The following is a 20,617-nucleotide window of genomic DNA, read 5'->3' as shown; positions in this document are numbered from 1 at the left end:
TTAAGAATGTATGATTTTTAAGCAGGGGGATTATATTTTCTTTATGAATTTGGTCAAAATGATTTATTATTGATTTGGAATGCTAGATTAGTATAATGCTTTGACAAGCACGATCTTTTATGCCAAACAATAGCATTGTGTATGCACGTAAAAGGAAGTAATAAAAACTTTAATTATCTCTAATCCTTACCAAAAACAAAATTCGAAAAGAAAATAAAGTTTTGACTTAAAATAAAGTGAGCACAATGGCACCCATTTACAAGCAGCCTTCTAGAACTAAGACAAAACTATCATAAAAGAAAAGAAATAAAAAAAAATTATGTCATATTCCTCTGGGAAATCAGCCCAGAGAACACAAAACATTTCTCTATTCTGTCAATGTTGACTGGTCATTTAAGCAGAGATTCCCTTGGTTGTTGGACTAATGAACACACTTGGAGTAAATTTGATTAATTTTCCGCTTTCATCAATTTACTGTCAATGGCGGAAAACTATTTTCCCTGATAAAGCGTGGGGGATTATTTGAACGAATGACTGCATTTTTAGCCCCGAGACCAGGTGTCTGTCTGGCAGGGGAAAAATTAATTATACACAGGAGGGGGACTTTGCTAGGTTTTTCCTGATCTAGAGATCCCCTGGAGTAAGTGCAGCCATTGCAATGATGAAATTGTTTGGCTCCTGCATAGATATACAGTGACGAGTTTCTATTCAATTATTCTGTTTCAGCAGTCCTAATCAATAATAATATTGAAAAAAAAAACACGATTTACAGATTGATATTTTTTTTTACTTCCAGAAAAATTATTTGCATGTCAAAAACATATTGTGTTCGGAGTTATTCATATCCAAGGGAAACATTTTTCAAATCCTAGAAACAAAGCGATGAGGACAAATATGTTTTTATATCGATGTTTGCAGTTAGAAGTGAAGACAAACGTTCAAAAAGCAAGAAATAATTTTTTTTTCTATGAGAATGAAGCAATATATGATTAACTGAAAGGTAAATTAAATTCCCGTTGCAGTTTTCTTTTTATATAAATGTGTATTTAAGGAGAAAATGATTCAGTCAGAGATATTTGATAATGCAACATGTGTTGCATTCACTGTTGAAAAATGCTCACAAATGAAATTATTTCATAAGGAATTTAGAATGCATTTCCAAAGCAAAAAAAAGTTTTAACCACCACTGAAATACATGCAAAATACCCACCTCTGAATTATTTGTTTGATGAATTCTATTTCAGTAGTGGGTGTAGCGTTTTCGATAGCGGTTAGAATCTGGTTTTGAAATACATGTACATTTGCAACCTCTTAAGAAATAAGCACTTCTGTTGCGGGCTTTTGAACAAATGTAGTTGCAACAAACCATTCTATTTAGAAATGTTGGCTTTAATTTTTTTTTATAATGTCTTAGATTAAACATAATAATGCACTTTTATTTAAAAAGAAATTGTCAAATATTTGGCAGTCGATCCTTGACGAAATCTACATTAAAACCTAGAATACTGTAAAATCAGATATTTTCATGGTAAAAATATTGGTTTATTGGACTTTTTTCGATTAGGATATCAAATATCCCAATGGCATCAGTTTAGGAATACTGAATCACAAACGTGTATAATCCTGTTTTAAAACATCATGATAAAATATCAGCTCAACAAAAAACAAACTTTTTTGCACAAAAAATAAAATAGAATTAATGTCCGAAAATCACAATGAATAGACAAGCAGAACTACAGATTTAGAAAAATAGGTATTTCCTTATGATTTTCCCCTTTATAATGAGACATTATTGCAGTATCTCCCAACACAATTGTTTAATTTTTAAGGATGCTTTCTCCGAAAGACCAGGTCAAAAGCATCAATAGCTAGGGATACTGAGGGATGCTTTCACTGAAAGACCAGGTCAACAGCATCTTCTTCTAGGGATACTGAGGGAAGCTTTCTCTGAAAGGTCAGGTCAATAGCATCTTCTTCTAGGGATAGTGAGGGATGCTTTCACTGAAAGACCAGGTCAACAGCATCTTCTTCTAGGGATACTGAGGGAAGCTTTCTCTGAAAGATCAGGTCAATAGCATCTTCTTCTAGGGATAGTGAGGGATGCTTTCACTGAAAGACCAGGTCAACAGCATCTTCTTCTAGGGATACTGAGGGAAGCTTTCTCTGAAAGATCAGGTCAATAGCATCTTCTTCTAGGGATAGTGAGGGATGCTTTCACTGAAAGACCAGGTCAACAGCATCTTCTTCTAGGGATACTGAGGGAAGCTTTCTCTGAAAGATCAGGTCAATAGCATCTTCTTCTATGGATAGTGATGGATGCTTTCACTGAAAGACCAGGTCAACAGCATCTTCTTCTAGGGATAGTGAGGGATGCTTTAACTGAAAGAACCAGGTCAATAGCATCTTCTTCTAGGGATAGTGAGGGATGCTTTCACTGAAAGACCAGGTCAACAGCATCTTCTTCTAGGGATACTGAGGGAAGCTTTCTGTGAAAGATCAGGTCAATAGCATCTTCTTCTAGGGATAGTGAGGGATGCTTTCACTGAAAGACCAGGTCAACAGCATCTTCTTCTAGGGATACTGAGGGAAGCTTTCTCTGAAAGATCAGGTCAATAGCATCTTCTTCTAGGGATAGTGAGGGATGCTTTTACTGAAAGACCAGGTCAACAGCATCTTCTTCTAGGGATACTGAGGGAAGCTTTCTCTGAAAGATCAGGTCAATAGCATCTTCTTCTATGGATAGTGATGGATGCTTTCACTGAAAGACCAGGTCAACAGCATCTTCTTCTAGGGATAGTGAGGGATGCTTTAACTGAAAGACCAGGTCAATAGCATCTTCTTCTAGGGATAGTGAGGGATGCTTTCACTGAAAGACCAGGTCAACAGCATCTTCTTCTAGGGATACTGAGGGAAGCTTTCTGTGAAAGATCAGGTCAATAGCATCTTCTTCTAAGGATAGTGAGGGAAGCTTTCACTGAAAGACCAGGTCAACAGCATCTTCTTCTAGGGATACTGAGGGAAGCTTTCTCTGAAAGATCAGGTCAATAGCATCTTCTTCTAGGGATAGTGAGGGATGCTTTCACTGAAAGACCAGGTCAATAGCATCTTCTTCTAGGGATACTGAGGGAAGCTTTCTCTGAAAGATCAGGTCAATAGCATCTTCAGCTAGGGATACTGAGGGAAGCTTTCTCTGAAAAACCAGGTCAATAGAATTTTCAGCTAGGGATACGGAGGGAAGCTGTCACTGAAAGACCAGGTCAATAGCATCTTCTTCTAGGGATAGTGATGGATGCTTTCACTGAAAGACCAGGTCAATAGCATCTTCTTCTAGGGATACTGAGGGAAGCTTTCTCTGAAAGACCAGGTCAATAGCATCTTCTTCTAGGGATACTGAGGGAAGCTTTCTCTGAAAGACCAGGTCAATAGCATCCTCAGCTAGGAATACTGAGGGAAGCTTTCTCTGAAAGACCAGGTCAATAGCATCCTCACCTAGGGATACTTAGGGAAGCCGTCACTGAGGGAGACTATAAATCCTTATCTCTCCCCGGATCTGCGATCTATCGATTCTCACTTATAACGTCAAGGAAGGACTTAGTTGTCAATAGTTGAACGTCGAGGGTCTACAGTGTAGCAGTCTCGACTCATACGAGAAGATATTCACCTTATTAATGTTTTTTGTATAATGAATATAAATTGATTATAAAAGATATGTTTATTACACAACACATTAATGAAGTAATAGAGATGTTTGTTTTAATAAGAGGATTATTCAATCATTACTCATATGTTTTTAATTTTTCTAAAAACAGTCAATTAAATTTTTACTTAATCTGAATAGTTACATGTAATAACAAATATTGGAAATAACTAGAGCCGAGCTCGTTGCAAAGCAACGAGTAGGTCTTCCGTTGGAGCTGTGGACAGGAAGTACAGACCTTGGGTCAAGGTTACTGCACTTTCTAATGTGAACAACCTTTCTTCTCAGTATGAGCCTCCAGTGAATCTTAATTACAAAGTTATGCTTAAACATTTTTTTCTCTGTCAGTGACCTTGATTTGCCAGAAAGTCCTTTCATCAGGGTCATGACACAACCTCCAATCATAAGTAATCTATGTTTCAAGAGCCTCCAATGATTTTCACTTACTAGTTCATAGCGTGGAAAAGAAAAGATTTCTTCTGTCAGTGACCTTGATTTTAACAGAATAACCTTGGCTCTTTGTCAAGACAAACCCTCAATCTGAAACAACTTTTAGAAATTCATAACCCTGACAGGAGTTTTACAACTTTTCTGTCATTGGCCCTAAATTTGTTAAAATGACCATATTTTAAGTCATCTGAAAACCAGCGGACTATAAGCAATTTGTATCAAGTATGGACTTAAACAAATATAGGCAGAATAAAAAAAAATACTGTTTTCTGAGTCAAAATCGTAAAAAAAACCTTTTTGTCACAAGCAATCTCTGTATCAAGTATGAGCTTACAGATATTCTCGATTACATATAAATGAATGCAACAAAACATTAATTTTTTCTCCAGTGACCTTGAATTTGCCGTACTATTGCCTTGAATAAATACAATGACACATCCTAGGATCACTTGAAATCTTTTTATCGAGTACAAGCTTCTGGTTTCTTTATGTTATAGCCTGACCTTCTGGGAAAGACTTGAAAGGGCAGACAAACATATGGACAGTTAAACAGACCGTTTAATTCCAATTCCATCCACACTACCCCCCCCCCCCCCAAAAAAAAAAAAAATACACAAACACTTTGCAAGGGAAAACTCTAGTCATGATTTGAAAAAAAGTAATCTTTTTGATATCAGGAAGCTTTCATAAATATGGTTTCTCATTCTTGCCCTGAAGTTCGTAAGAATAATACTTAATAAAACGACCCCTTCTTATTTTTTACTAACCGTTTTCTTCATTGTTTTCATTTTATATCTCCCAATGTCGCCCGCATAGCGCAGTGATTAGAGCGTCTGTTCTATGGTAGCGAAGTAAGGAGTTGATCCTTACGTCGTGGTTCGAATCCCACTGTGGGACGTGGGGACCTGTCCTTCCGATGAGACCGTATAAAACAAGGTCCTGTGTCGCTTTAGGTGCTGGCACAAAAAAGATCCCTCCCTGCTCAAAGGCCCTAAGTGCCGATTATGAGACAATTAATGTTTAACTATGGTGCCGGTTATGATTTTAACAGTTTAAATTAGGTCATAAAAGTGTGTAATTACATGATAAGTTTGTGATATTCAGTAGCTGCAGATTGTTATATACAAGTTCTTAAATTTTCGATTCCGTACATACGATGCGGGTTTAATACTACTTACATGTACATTGTATAACCTGCTACTGATATTTTTAAAATCACGGAACAAAATTAAAATGTTAACACACTATACTAATCATTTAAAGGTTTTGAATAAATGATAAAACAAATAAAATTCATTGCTTTAAAATCTTGAATTATTTTTTCAACTTGACTATTCAACGTGTAATATAAATAAGCATTGTGCAGCACAGAAGTCACTTATAAAGTTTAAACGTGCCGGAGATACTTATCGATGTTTAGTCCATTTCATTGAGTAAAATTCTGAATAGATCCTTATGATTCGGAAGATTTTCTTTAAAATTTAAAACTGAAATAGCCATGGTAAAAATCTGTGATGAAAAAAATGTGTTTGGGAAAATTTGTGTTGAAAACGGATTTATTTGTGTGTTAAAAGCGCAAATTAAGCTTGTGCATTTAAATCAATATTGGTTGAAGTAAAGTAACCGCAGATCGCCAGTCCTTACGCTATGAATAGTCAAAACGAGAGTAAAATTACACATTTAGCTAATGAACTATAAAAATTGAAGACTGATTAATGTACATGTAAAATAAATACCCCAGCGTTTTGTTCTAAAGTCAAACCTAAGATATTTTAAAATATTTTTGAAAGATTCGATTTACTTACAGAAAATAATGTTTTCCGTAAGTTTGTAAAATAAGATTTAAAATAAGATTTAACATTCGACCACGCTGTGTAAATTAATGTCAACAAGCGATGGAAAGAATGGTTGGTCGCGTAATTGTAAACAAACACAAAACCAAGATAGCTGTTTCAGATAAACATGTATCACGATCAAATTTAAAACGAAGATAAGCCAACATTATATGAACATATTAATCTCAAATATCCGATAATAATAATTTTCCATTAATTGTGAAATGGTTTTAATACACAATTATTTTGCCTATGACTGCGGGGTCAAAGGTTCGCCGCGGCGTGTCGCTTTAGATTTTCTTGGACGCGTGTAATCGCAAGATTACGCAATGGTCAACACACTTAAAATCTGAGTTCCAGGTGAATGTGAGAATTGCGCAGTCAATAATTTTGTATTATTTGACTCTTTGAAAGTTCTTTTTATGAGATCCGGGCGTGTATGGTTTTCGTTCATATTGTTTGTGTTCATATTTTAACGAAGAAAAGATACTCGTGCGTTTTTCTAAAACTCTTTCTCTTGGAAAGATCTTGATTAATAAAAGGAAAATGATGCCATTGAATACTCTGAACGGGAACCAAAGAACAAGTTTAGAACCTAATTAAATAAAAGAGATATGATACAGCATTGTAAAATATTTATTACTTACGGCAAGTTTACTTCAATTCTGCGCATAAAGACTACAGAGTTTTCCTTCAATAGCAAGATGAGAACTGTCTAGCTTTCATTCCTATAATACATAAGACTCAAACAAAATAATATTTTCATAGGACAGAGATAGTATTAAGATACAATTTTATATATTAAAAAGCGAATTTAACCATTTTGTGTTTTTATTTGTGTATAACTGTGGGTCGCTGGATTACCCGTCGATTGATTCCCGGTGACCGACTTTGCCCCGCGCTATCGAGGGAGGCGTGTTATATAATTGTAAACAAACAAGGTGAATGTAATCGGAAAAACGCTACCTGTTTACCTTGCCTGCTTACGCAATATTCCCGGCATAATCGAACAAAACATCATTTTCATCAGATCAAAAAGGTGTAAAAGAACAATTTTGTTAGTAAGATCTAGATCGAAATATTTACCATTTTTGAGTTATAAAGCAAAAACTTTCAAGTTCCAAAGAGCCCTAATTATAGGGGCCAGCCCCTTTTGAATATTATTATATGAAAGCCCTTCTAATTATGCACAACTTTTGTTCATTATGTCTTAACAAAATATTTTTAGTTTTCAAGATAAAAAGGAAAATACGTGTAATTTTCGTTCTTTTAGGCGTTCTAATTTTTGACCCCTACATAGCGCCATTGTTAATACAGAAATCGAAAAACAAAAACCGATGTGCACAACTTCAATCCTTCTGTTACCGAAAATCAGTAAAAATTCTGCTTCAGCTTTTGTGGTCTCTGAGCCTTTATCCGGAAACGAAAGCCTATAAATTTTCGTTTAAAGGGAAATAACTCAAAACCGGAAGTGATTTTTTGAAATTTTAGTCAGCATTCTGGTAGACTTTAGAAACGTCTATAACCTCTGAAAATTTGAGCGAAATCCGTTGAGAAATGAGTGAGATATGAAGCCTCAAAGTTGCGGTCTAGGAAGTAGAAGAAAAAAAAAGAATAATAATCTTTACCATCAGAATCAGTAGAAGGTCTTCCGTTGGAAACGGAAGACCTTAATAACAATAAGAACACGTCGCGAAAACAAGATATATTTACAATCAATAACAGAAGAATTTGTAGTTAGTTAGACGAACCACTTTAATTTTCAAGGTTATTTCAAACCTACGTGACCTTCTGGAATACGATTGTCGCGTTTTTATGTAACACTGTACACTAAAAATTTACAAAACATTTTTAAGCATCAATTTCAATAAAATATTAACTTTATTGAAAGTCACTCCTGTTTTTGAAATCCCTGCATTCAGGAGCAATGAACACAAAATATTATTAAGAAAATAATTTCTGAATTAATTACCACCAAACTGGAATCTTGTTAATAATGTACGATTGCTGATCCATTTAAAACTTGTTTTATTTTTATTTCTTACATTCATACATTTGACATTGTGTTATATATTTTGACATCACTTCAACAAGTTCGTATGCACTGTCTATTGCAATTAATTTTTTTTTTTAGAAATCTTCTATGGAACTAACAAAAGAAATTTCCGGGTATCATTTTCAATAAATATATGGCAAAGAAAAACCAGATTCATGTACACCCCTCATAAGAGCAAAAATATATTGAAACAAAATCTTATTAAAAATTCCTAAATTAGGTTTTCTTACCCTTCCTGTGTATAAAGCTGTGACTTGAAAAGATTGAAGTGAGTGAACTTGATTTGTACTCTTTCACCGGGATTAGCGTAAAAGTCATATGTACACGTGACGTCAGCAGGGTATTGATTTGAGTACCTAGGACTGCTGATGGTCCCTGCAGGGGAGGAAGCCTGCGTTATATTTCTGCTGCATTTGTGTACTGTAACAAAGAAAAAATACATTACATTACAAAACATATGTAGTGATATTTTGTGAAGAAATGATGAGCATCGGTATAAATAGATTGTTTTTTCTTACATGTAACAATAGGAGACGAAGATATACTTTTGTAATTTCAAATTTTAATTTTATGGGATGTTACAGGGAAATATTTATTTTCTTGAAAGTCCATATATGGATGCTAACTGTCCCTGTCGAATATCTGGACCTGAAAAATGTAATTGGACTTAATGGCAAAAACCACAAGGTATCATTATTCGATTAATTGGTTCCTCTAGATGGTCTAACAAATGAAGATCATCACTGACTGTAGAAAGAAAACTATAAACGAATTGTATGTATTATTAGCAGCATCTTTTATTTGCGATTCATCAGTTTGTATTCTATCCTTGCACACGACTAATTTTGACAAATGAGGAAATACTTCACACCATTACGCCAGGAAATCATTGGTTCTCGACAAGAACTATTCGTGACTTTAAAAGGTCGCGAAATTCGAACATTTCTTGCAAGTGAATAAAAGTTAGTTCACAATATCAACGATCAATAATTTTGTTGTTCTTTTGGATTCCATTTTCACCTGAGCATAATATACATGTGTGAAGTAAACACGTCCCAAAGTATGTGATGAACATGAGGCCAAAAATTGTAACTTTTGCAGGAGACAATAGCCATTTCCGGTTTATCTTTCACTAATACTATACATTTTTTTCAATCTGTTTTCAAAACACATGCATTTGTTTTCTCAGTTTTATTGTATGGACATTGTTATTATCAAACATTCCTTTGGTTATACAGTCATGTATTTACTTTTTTCAGCTTTAAAAAATATGCATTACTTAGCAGTTTCGCAAGAATATCAGTCGTTCTGGAGCTCAGTGCTTGTTTTCATTTCCAATAAAGTTTTTTTTTTTATCTAGCCATAACATTATTTGAATCCTTTAGGAGTATCCATTTCTTTCGAATGTTATCGATTCTGATTATAGATTGTATAGGTTCAGACGGGCCAAGATGTTGGATAATCGCCCCAAAGATGGCCATTTTGATCTTGTGCTATACGGAGATTCAAGACAATTAGATTCTCCAAGGGGTCATTGTTGACCCTTCTTGTAGAATACAACTCATATAATGATCAGAATTAAGCTTTCTTAGACATGCGATGGAAACAATGAAACTAGGATCCCAAGGACAACTTGTATCTGTGAAAATCATACACACATTCATTGCACGTTTAATTTTATGGATTAAATATAATAGCGAAAGAATTTAATTCGAATTTTGTGTCTTTTTCAAAGAAATAATGTCGAAGTTCGTAACATGCATGCATATATACATGAAGCATATCTTTTTTCCTTTACTGTTGTTCAATAATGAGATTATTTTATCAATTTACATGCATCTCCGAAAATTCTACAAACATACACGTTATTTCATATTATCAAATATAGCGAAAGAATTTAATAAGAATTGTGCCTGTCTTTCGAACTAAAAGATAACCGTTGATCTCAGTAAAGCCAAGACTCAGGCATAGACCAAATGCCGTGATCTTTTCACATCACATTCTTCCCTCATTGATTTTGGGAAGATCGAGAGAGTAGAATAAATCGCTTAGTGTGTATCTCTCTACATTCTGTCCTCTGGGATTTATGTAATGAGTATTCATTATTTATCGTGATAGAACAAAAAAGAAACATTTTCTTTCCAGCTTAAGCAGTGTGACGGTGATATCTACAAAATGATAAAAGAGTACTATGTAACCCAATTAAAAAATATTCAATACAATTTAATCGTTTAGTGATTTGAGTGTGCTTGATAATTGTGGGCCATTTTATTCTTTTTTAAATCCAGGACAGGTAAAAGTAAAGGTTGTACAAATTTCATAATGTCAATCAATAGATATCTTGCACTGTCTTAAAAAAACCTAAGGAACATACAAAAGGTTTCTAAACGTATGGCAAGAAAAAAAAATTGTGGGGGGTTAATATTTGTTGTTTTCGAGGTATGGACAGACCCACGAATTTATGACCACCACAAAATGTTATATTTCATATGCATAACTACTACATTCTCCAACCACGAATTTTAATCCCCACAAGCCAATGTTTTTGCTTCGAACCTCGAAAATATGACCACAGGAAAATATGTGATTTTACAGTAAATAATTTTTCTATTTTCAGTGATCATCCGAACTATACTAGACAGTGAAGTTTATAACCTATTTAACTTCATGCGTTACTTTGCTTAGAATACACGGAAATACACTGTAATAAGTGTAGTTGCATTTGTTGAAATTCAATTTTCTACGATTTAATGAATTATTAAAAAACATAGAATTTAAATGAATACTGATGCAAATGGAATATCTGTAAAAACAGGACGTTCACATTTTATCAATTAAGTTGATGGTTTATAAATCAATAAATATCAGTCCCCAATTGATAAAATGATTGCGAGCTAATATTTATAATTATAACAACCATACTTTACAGACAGGATAGGTAAATAGTTTTGTTACAAAATACTATGGAATCACTAATTTTCACGGGAGTTTAGATTCCGTTGTTTTCGATGAAGAAAAGAGAAGGGATCCACGAACTCTTGTGCACCATGAAATGTAAAATGTCACATTATATAAATGCTAAACAGATCTTCATTCGTGAAATCAAATTCCCACAAACCAACTTTTTTTTTCAAACCACGAATATTTGACTCCACGAATATACGTGATTTTACAGTACTATTCAATAAAACTGGTATAGGTCGACCAGTGTTTTTCCATAAATATTTATCAAAACTTTGCTCTTTTAATACTTTAATTGTCTCTATTATATATTTGTTTATTTTATTTAAAAATACTTTTCCTAAAGTGTTAGTTTTAGATTTTTGAAATACTTTATAAAATATATGGAACTAGAAATTGCAAAAAAAAAAAAAAAAAAAAAAAACGATTTCCTACATGTAGTAATAGTTAAAATCGAATCAAAAATTAGAAGTAAGGTGTGAAATATGAAGTAGCGAGTTTATCAACCTGAAACTGCAAAAGTGATATGCTAAAATTAGTAAATTTGTACCAAAATAATAACTTGTACACTGATTGTCACATGAATCTTACACAAATAATATAATCATGAAGGAAGTTCAGATTGTAATAGAAAGTAACGAAAATTCAAATAGTTATAGAGAGTAAAAACGCATGATTTTGCAAAAAACGCTTGAAAACTTTATATATACAATTGAAAGATAGATAGAAAACTTACTGGCTGAAAACTTGGCTTGTTGTTCGTACTGATAATAACATCTCACAAAGTTCAATAATGAAAACAGCCAAAGTGATCTACCAACGATAAACATGATCACACACAGCCCTAAAACACCGAGTAATAGCAAGAGAAATAGTTATCCGGCAAATTGTCAGCGTTGCAAACAGTCCCCGTTTACCATAATGACACCGGATGCAGAAATCAGTGATGGAATGACAGGAGAATGTATGAAGATAGACACACACTGATAGAGAGCTATAATCTAGTCTTCCACGTAACACTGTCCATTAACAAACACCGTACCGGCTATACAATACTTCAAAAAGACTTCATTCGGAGAGAATATCCAATTTCCTCGAAATCGATCAGAACTTGCCCAGCTGAAGCCAAAATATGACATTTGTAATAAACGGTATGACTTTCACATCTCCACTTCCACTCACTCTCTTTAACTATTTTCCCAATTTCCCCAAACAAAGAGGTTCTAAAAGCCTGGCCTGGTGTAAGAGTAATTATTTTGTCTTTCAGTCGTGCAATAAAAAAGGATGACTTTTTTCAGTCTCGATCAATTCGAGAAAAGAAACTATAGCAAGTCCAAGTTATTTTGTAATTACAGATTAGAAGTGTGTCTAACAACCTCTCGTGTGAGAAGACTGAAATCGGTAATCTGTTTTGTGGCCCCCTAATTTCTTGTCTGGAACTAGAAATTACCGTTATTGAATTATGATAGTGATGCAATGCATAATTGAAAATTATCATGTTGTTTTCTTGGGAAATATTCAAAGCACTATATAATCTTGAGGACGAAAGCTTCAAAATTTGCAGAAAATACAGATCATGCATTATTATTTTTTTCCCATTGCATTTCTTGGACAATTTTCTTGTGGTAATATTTTTCTTAAAAAATAAAAGATATAAATAATTTAAAGGACTGGAAATAAAATAAGGATTTTCAGCTTCATTTTTTCCCCAGTTAAAGTAGATATCTAACATTTTATAACTATTTAAAACAATGTATAATGCATATAATCTAATTTTAATCCATTTTCTCATATATTCTCAGTGTAGATTAGTTTGATAATTGGTTTGTCTAAAATACACCATTGTCCAGCAAAACTTAATAACGATAGAATATATTTTGCAGAAAAAAATGAATAACCAGAATGTTGACCTAAGTATCTGTACGTAACCCTTCAAAATTTATCCATCAACTAGAATAAGTTTGATTTGATAATTATGTTTTATTTATGGATGCGAATTTTTTAAATATTGTATGTGTCTGAAAGTAATAAGTGAAAACTCATTGAAATCGTAATGTTATTCATTTTTACAAAAAGTATCATAGTTTGCCTATCTTTTATTAAATACGACTGGAACGATTCTACGCACATTAAAGGTCAGACAACACGTTACTCAAAATGTATTTTGTCTCTTTCGTTACTCCCCCCCCCCCCTAAAAATTTTTAAAAAAGAAAGATACAGTCTAGTTGTGCTATCAATTTACTATATATTTCCAATTGTTATTTCCGTCTAATTCCGTTAATTTATATAAAAAAATATCGTATTCCGTCTGTAAAAATCTCATGACAAGTACTTCTTATTTGATTACCAGTGGAAAATGAAGATTTAAAAAATACTGAAAAAATCACAATAGAAATGAAGGAAACAGGAAGCTTAAATATATAAAAAAAATGCAAACATTCTAAATATTTAAATGTAGGAAATTAATATTGAAACCAAAATATGAAGAATTCAATATTCATAATTTGATTCAATATTTATAAATTCAATTTCAGTTGCATTATCTGTTAATCAATGACTGATTTTAATATATATTTTTGATATATGGGTGGGTGGTGGATTTGTAATTTGAAAACAAAATAGTCAAAACAATAAAAGTAACTTATATATATATATATATATATATATATATATATATATATATATATATATATATATATATATATATATATATATATATATGTAGCATATTTTTCTTTCTGAACTGTTGGTTAATAATGAGATGATATTATTAAAATGCAACATGCATCTCCTAAAATGATTAATCCTACACCCATACGCGTTATTTTGTATTAAGAAATATAGCGAAAGAATTTAATTATAAGTGTTTCTGTCTTGCCAAATAAAGGATATAAGATCACAGTAAAGCCAAGAGTTTAGCATAGACAAATGTCGTGATCCCATTCTTCACTCATCGATTTTTGGTAGATTGCTAGGGTAGAATAAAATGCCTAGTGTGTATCTCACAACTTCCTTTGCTCTAGGATTTTATGTAATAAGTATGTATTGAATTCAAATCAGATATTGAATACAATTTGCGATGGGTAGTATAAATTCTAATGGTTAAAGTAAAGGGCTATATGGATTAATCAATAATAATGAAATTTGTTTTTGTTCTTCTACTACAGCGTTATCGTAAGCAATTTATGATACTGTTTCTCTGGCAACGGAATTATTCAACAGAAAATGCAATAAAATTGGTAAAAAGAACTGTATTCACATGGGGTCATGAAATAAATCAAGTTCTTTGAAAAGGATTCACCCAGCCAATAAATCTATACAAGATTTGGAATATGTATTATCAGAGCAATTGCCTTAAAAAGTTAAAAAAGAAAATATAAATCAATGCCAGTTTTTATACCAATAAGTACATGCACTTACCGCGCAAACATATCCATATTTAAATTAGTGTGACAAGAATACTTTTTTGAAAAAAAAATGTAAAAGCTTCATAATTATTCTTCTAAAACATATATAACACTGTTGATTAGCAACTGCATTTGAATCTTGCTAATTTGACCTTTTCTCCGTCTATTTAATATTGATAAAAAATAATAAAGATTATCTGATTTAAATCTGATACAGTTCAATGATGAAAACATATTGAAGGATTCGAGGAAAAAAATCAAGCTTAAGGTAGTATACAATAGATAGGCCAAAGTTTTCTGAAACTTTGCTATTTTGTTCTTGGATACAAAATCTTTCTTTATATATTATATGAAAAATATTCAACTACACATTTTTTGCCCACATAGTCTGAAATATGGCCTATCAGACCCCTGTAAGATGATTGTGAAATCAGACATTCGACTTCAGAATGAGCCTTAATTTAGAATTATCAATTGATCTATTGTAAATTTGTGTAATACTTTTAATAAAGATAAACTTTTTGTTACTTTAAATCAGCAAGTCATATTGATACTGGAAAATTTGAGTAAAATATTAAGTAAAAATAGAACATACGTAGCGTCGGAATTGAAAATTCACATGTAAATATCCGACAGTTTAAGTTTTCTTAAGAGAAAATATATGATTCAAATTTTACAAAAAATCAACAGAATGATTCAAATGGGTCCTAGAATAAAATGTGTAAAAATAAAGAAAATTGAACCAGTGGTTTCAGATATTTTGGCAATAAAAGAAAATTAAATGGCAAAAAACTAAAAGATTCAGTAGATGACGTCATAATATTTGACCTTTGACCTCTTGATATGACCTTGACCTTTGTAGTACATAAAGAATGAAGACTCCTTATATATGTGTCTAAATATCAGTCCTCTACTATTTATGGAACAAGAGTTACACTGCATTTTATAACAGCTTGTTACATGCTTGTTTATTGCACATAGATAGAGTAAACACATTCCAAAATGTAAGCTTCCAAGTGTCCAATATAAAGGAAATCTCTGATTTTTTCACAAAATATGACGCAGACATGCCAAACCTTATCATTTTTCTTTTAGAGATCATTCATTGTTGTCAATATAGTAATATTATTCTTTTTTTCCAGTACATTTTAAGAAATGGGTTAAAATAGAATCCACGGGTGTTTTGTCCTACCTTAAATTAAACGATGGCTGAACAAAAATGATAATATTCACACTAAAGATAGATTGTAGTATTTCTCTCAGTTTATTCGATACACTAGATCATGTTCTACATATAAGCAAGTTCTAAAAGGAGTGAAATTACTGACAAACACGTTGCTGAAACAAGAATATAGCAGTCTCGTTTAAAGTGACCATTTTGCAAGTTCTATGGTCGATACATTGACCTTGTCTACAGATACAATTTATCATAAAGTATATGCCGACTGACGTTTTTCATACTTATTATATACACACTGAATTGTCGATGGAAGTTTCCGTTTCTCACGTGAGATCATAACAAGGAGCACACGGCGGGTGTGACCGTTCGGCAGGGGATGCTCACTCCTCCACGGCACCTTTTCCTACCTCTGATGTTTTGGAGGTTTGTGTTTAATCTGCTCCAATTTTGTATTGTTTAATGGAGCTTGAATACTGCTCGTTATCTCCATATATTTCATTTGCGAATTAAGTACCCATAACGTCCAAGGAACGTGCAGAATGATTTTAAGTGTGATTGTTGATACATGTACTACTGTTAATCAAATCATTTGCCACAAAGGTGTTCAAACAAGTTGATTAAAAGTAGTGAACGGTATTGTGTATCGAATAAATTGGGAGACAAAGAAACGCCATAAACAGGTGATAATAGAATATACGGCTTAATGTTTCAAAAAGTGTTCTTTCCAAGATAATGTTTATCACAGTTTATGCTTTAGGAAATACGTAAAACGTGATCCGAGCTTTAACTCTGAATGTTCAGATAGTGTATCTTTATCAAACCGTGATAGATTAGGGATATTGCTAGGTAAAACGAAACGGGGGTATCATTTTAAAAAATCAAATAATTGTTTGGAACACATTCCTGTCTCCTGACAAAGAAAACATTCTACTCTGCATGCAAAAATTTTTTCTGATTTTGACATAAAACACATATATTTAATACAAAGGACACTTTCTTCTAACTATAAAAATTAAAATCAATAAAAATCTACGTAAATTAAAAAAAGAGACAATTGAATTACAATAAAATTTTACATTAATTATTTCCTGTATTGCTGTGACCTTTTATCAATTTCCTATAGTACTGAAAATCAAGATATAACTGGGATCCGTCTGATACTAGTTTTAAGCTTAGAAGCACTTGCAAAGTTGTAACATCTTAAAGAGGATGACTTTCAGGTTCCGCGTCAAAAAAGATTGGTTTGTGATATAAATGAATTATGGATGTAACAAACATGTTAATACAAAAGAATCTTGAAATTTAAAAAAAAATATCATAAGACTTTTTACATGTGGACGGAACAAAAAATGTAAATACAAATACATATTTAACAGGGAAGCTTTCATTTGATATGCATTCTAGTTGAATGCATATGTCCCAGGTGCTTAAAGTCAATTTTGTGTCCAAATAATGGACTGCTTCTTCCAAATGCAAGAACGATATTCTAGCTAACTATTATCATAAAAAGCATAAAAAAATCCAAAAATAATACATAAGAAAATGTTATTATACTGTAAGCTGCATCAACCACAAACCTCAAGTTGATAAAAGCATTTTTTTCAAATACAACAGTGTTTATCCTTAACCCATAACAGAAGCATGCCATGACCAGTATGTGTTAGTAATGTTATTGTTCTTGCCTTAATATTACTAGAGAGTTAGCAACTAAGAACAGCAACTCGCACAAAATGTTAGTCCATTGCAATGTAGAATTTCTGAACATTTTGTAATACCTGACTTTTCTGCTGAAAGGCAATAAAAAAGATTATATATTTTGTTCAGAGTTTTTCGTTAATAAAAAAACTAATAAGAATATGTGATCAAAGACCATTAAGAAAATATAATTTGACCACTACTTTAATGCATTACTTCCTTAATCCTCGAAATGCTCATGCAGAACGGAAAATCTAACCAAATAATGTGCTTACTGAAAGTATTGAAACCCTTTAATACCCATAATACTGTTCATATTTATCAGAAACCTGAAAATTATCACAGGAAATATTTGATTTGTTCTCTGTCAAAGATTGCCTTCTATTACACTGATCACCTCTTCAAATCTCCTACTCTAACTTTCTATGATAACAGTTGTTTGAGGTACAAGTATATAAAATAATTGTATCACTTACATAACATCTTTGTCGAAAAAAGCTCACGAATCTGAATCAAACATGATAATTCGGTAAAAATACCAAAAAGGTAAAATTATTATAATTTAAACAGCATTAGTGCTAGCATGTCTCACAAAAAACATTCATAAATAAAAATGACATGTCTGTGTGATTAACAGACAGGTTTTATTAAGAGAACCAAGTATTTATAATTCACATTCATTAAATAAGTTAAAAAACAAAATGCGAGATTGGAAATTTTAGCAACCTTGTTTTCATTTTTTTAAATTTTCGTCTCGGTAGTTTATTGTAAAATCGTGAAAAAGATAGTTTGTTGCAGGACGAAAAGGACAATTCAGGTGATTTCGACCAAACATCATTTGGTTTACTATAATTAACCATTTATATGTTTTATTCCTAGTATCAATTAATATTCCTATCATTGGCTTATCTCAGCACAACATTCAACACGTAGATAAAAAGTACTCACCAATAGAATCTATAGATTTATATTCATAGGTAGCTGCAAATCCTTTCTTGTTGGAGTTCGATTTGGAATGGAAATACACACTTAAATAGTTATTATGTGATGTAATGGTAGGAACACTTTTAGTGCCACAGATGAACGCTATCCTCTCTGTTTTATTTCTGTTTTCAAACAACTCAATGTAGTCTTCATCCTTCTTGCAGCTTAAAAGAGACACAAAGGTACATGTAGTTAGTTAAACATCAATTATATGTCAAATATTGAGTAATTACCGGTCGGCAGGGTGCTCACTACTTCATGGCACCTGATCTCACCTCTGATGTTTGGAGTTCCGTGCACATGATTGCCCTGGTCCTATTTTGTATTGTTAAATGGATACTGTTCGTTATCTCCATGATTTTATTTTAATTTTTGGTTTTCAATTGAATGAACTCTTTTAAGAAATACACTAACTATTGGACAATATAATACTTTTTCAAATGTCCTTCAAGAAGTTTATTTCATGAATAGTAATTAGAGCGTCGCGAAAAAAATGGTATATAAATGTCTATATTATAACATACAGTATGTTTACCAAATTTCATCATACTTTGTATTTATTTTTACTTTTAAAACTCAATGGCATGTGTTTAATCTATTGATTACCCCTTACCTCAATGACGTTACCGGGAAGTGCGTCTTACGTTTAAGACATTAAGAACATGTGTTTATACAGATATAGATATACTTGCTTTTTTTTAATAGTTTTATATATGAGAAAGCATTTTCAGTTGTAAATTTACCTAATTAAGCGCTGTACACTAACATAGAAAACATTAAAACTATATAAAAGGAAAAAGATATACTTACTAACCTTGAGGCGTTGCCCGACAACTGGAAAACAAGAAAGTTAATCTGGATAATTTCCCCCGGTCGTGCAAAGAACTGGTAGCTGCAGGAGGACCAAGGAGGGAAGTTTTGGGGGTATCGAGGGGAGAAGAACCTCCCTTTGTTGAGGCTGTTGTCGTTATGTTGGTCTGTGTAGGAACATGTATTTGGATCCTTCGAAACTGGCTTCATTGTTGTCTGGAATTCCTCTTTTACAATAGTAAGAAGAAAAACAAAATGAAATGTCTTATAATATACCGTATATACTCGCCTATAAGTCGATTTTTTGGGAGTTAAATTTTAGCCCAAAAGTCTATGTCCGACTTATAGACGAGTCATAAAAGGATTGGCATTTTTCTGGTCGGCGAAACATAGTATTCTATGAACATGGTTATCGTTGAATAAAGTCTGGATATATCATATCATTAGGTTTTAAGTATTCTAAGATTAAACGTAAAGTACAAGTATTTATATACGTATATCTAATACTTTTTTCTTTATCTTAAGAATGCATTATTTATTTTTCTATGATTAAAAGTAAAATATCAACTAAGTTTCTAAAAATATTGATTGAAATCAGGTTAAAAACATTAGAACATTTATTAGAAATTGTCATCTGATTCTGACAAAAAGTTGGTCCGACTTATAGGCGGGTCAATGGCAAATCCTCGCAAAATAACCGAAAAAAATACAATCGACTTATAGGCGGACCGACTTATAGGCGAGTATATACGGTACGTAAACTGTTTGATATGTTCGTCAAATTATGAAAAGAAAATGAGTTTTTTTATGACTTTTTTTCGAAAAGAAGATCTGTGAGGCATAGAAAGAAAACATGTGTTCCCATTGCTCATGCCCTTGAATATGCTTAGTAATAATGTTGAACTCAGTTGTTTTATAATATTTTGTTGAATGATTTCTTCACTTTGCACAAAGCATATTTAAATTTCTTTTGATATTTCTGTTATTAGATAGTTACTTATGAAATTCATATATCTTACTTGAGTCTACAAATGAAAACTTTCCAGCGAATCCTTTATAGGAGTTATTTAGAGTCCCGTCTGGTGCTGTATGGAACTCCATATGTAGACTCCTACCCTTCGAATAAAAAGTTTTCTGAGGAAGGTCCGACATGTTTCCACATAAGTCGTATTCTGAAATACTTTGTTCATTCACTTCCGCTCGTTCGTCTAAATAGAGTTTGAGAAAATCTGGACACCTGCATTATAAACAGAATTAAGTTCAGCTAAACAAAACATATGAAAAAAGTTTGACACAATTTACTTGTATTTGAAAATATATTCTTCAAAAATGAAAAAAAGGTATTAGAGTTGCAATCATATTTTTTAAAGTTGTGTGTAATAACATAGATTGTAAATGAAAGATAATTTTCACTATATTGCTTAAAAAAAATCAATTTCAATGGAAAAAAACATGTAGACTAATTTATTGATTAAAAGTGATCATCAAAAGGGATTACATCAGCTACTCTTTTTCAAGCTTATAGTTGATTTAGAAACATA

General features: G+C 32.3%; 1 protein-coding gene across 4 annotated transcripts in view; it reads right to left on the bottom strand.

The window, feature by feature from the left end:
* Positions 1 to 20,617, bottom strand: part of LOC134272949 (suppressor of lurcher protein 1-like) — a 53,264-nt gene that overhangs the window by 3,614 nt on the left and 29,033 nt on the right. For all 4 annotated transcript variants that reach the window (XM_062755124.1, XM_062755139.1, XM_062755128.1 and 1 more), the window contains 4 exons: positions 20,096 to 20,313; positions 19,081 to 19,303; positions 18,231 to 18,430; positions 8,269 to 8,458 (listed from right to left, as the gene is read on the bottom strand). In XM_062755124.1, coding sequence (XP_062611108.1) covers positions 8,269 to 8,458; positions 18,231 to 18,430; positions 19,081 to 19,303; positions 20,096 to 20,313 — 831 coding nt within the window. The remainder of the gene's footprint in view (positions 1 to 8,268; positions 8,459 to 18,230; positions 18,431 to 19,080; positions 19,304 to 20,095; positions 20,314 to 20,617) is intronic.

Source organism: Saccostrea cucullata, unplaced genomic scaffold, assembly GCF_032062105.1.
Source record: "Saccostrea cucullata isolate Sc308-1 unplaced genomic scaffold, CSIRO_AGI_Scuc_v1 ctg655, whole genome shotgun sequence".
In the NCBI taxonomy this organism is placed as follows: domain Eukaryota; kingdom Metazoa; phylum Mollusca; class Bivalvia; order Ostreida; family Ostreidae; genus Saccostrea; species Saccostrea cuccullata.
Note: the sequence above shows the minus strand (reverse complement) of the source record. Positions and strands in the feature narration are given on the sequence as shown.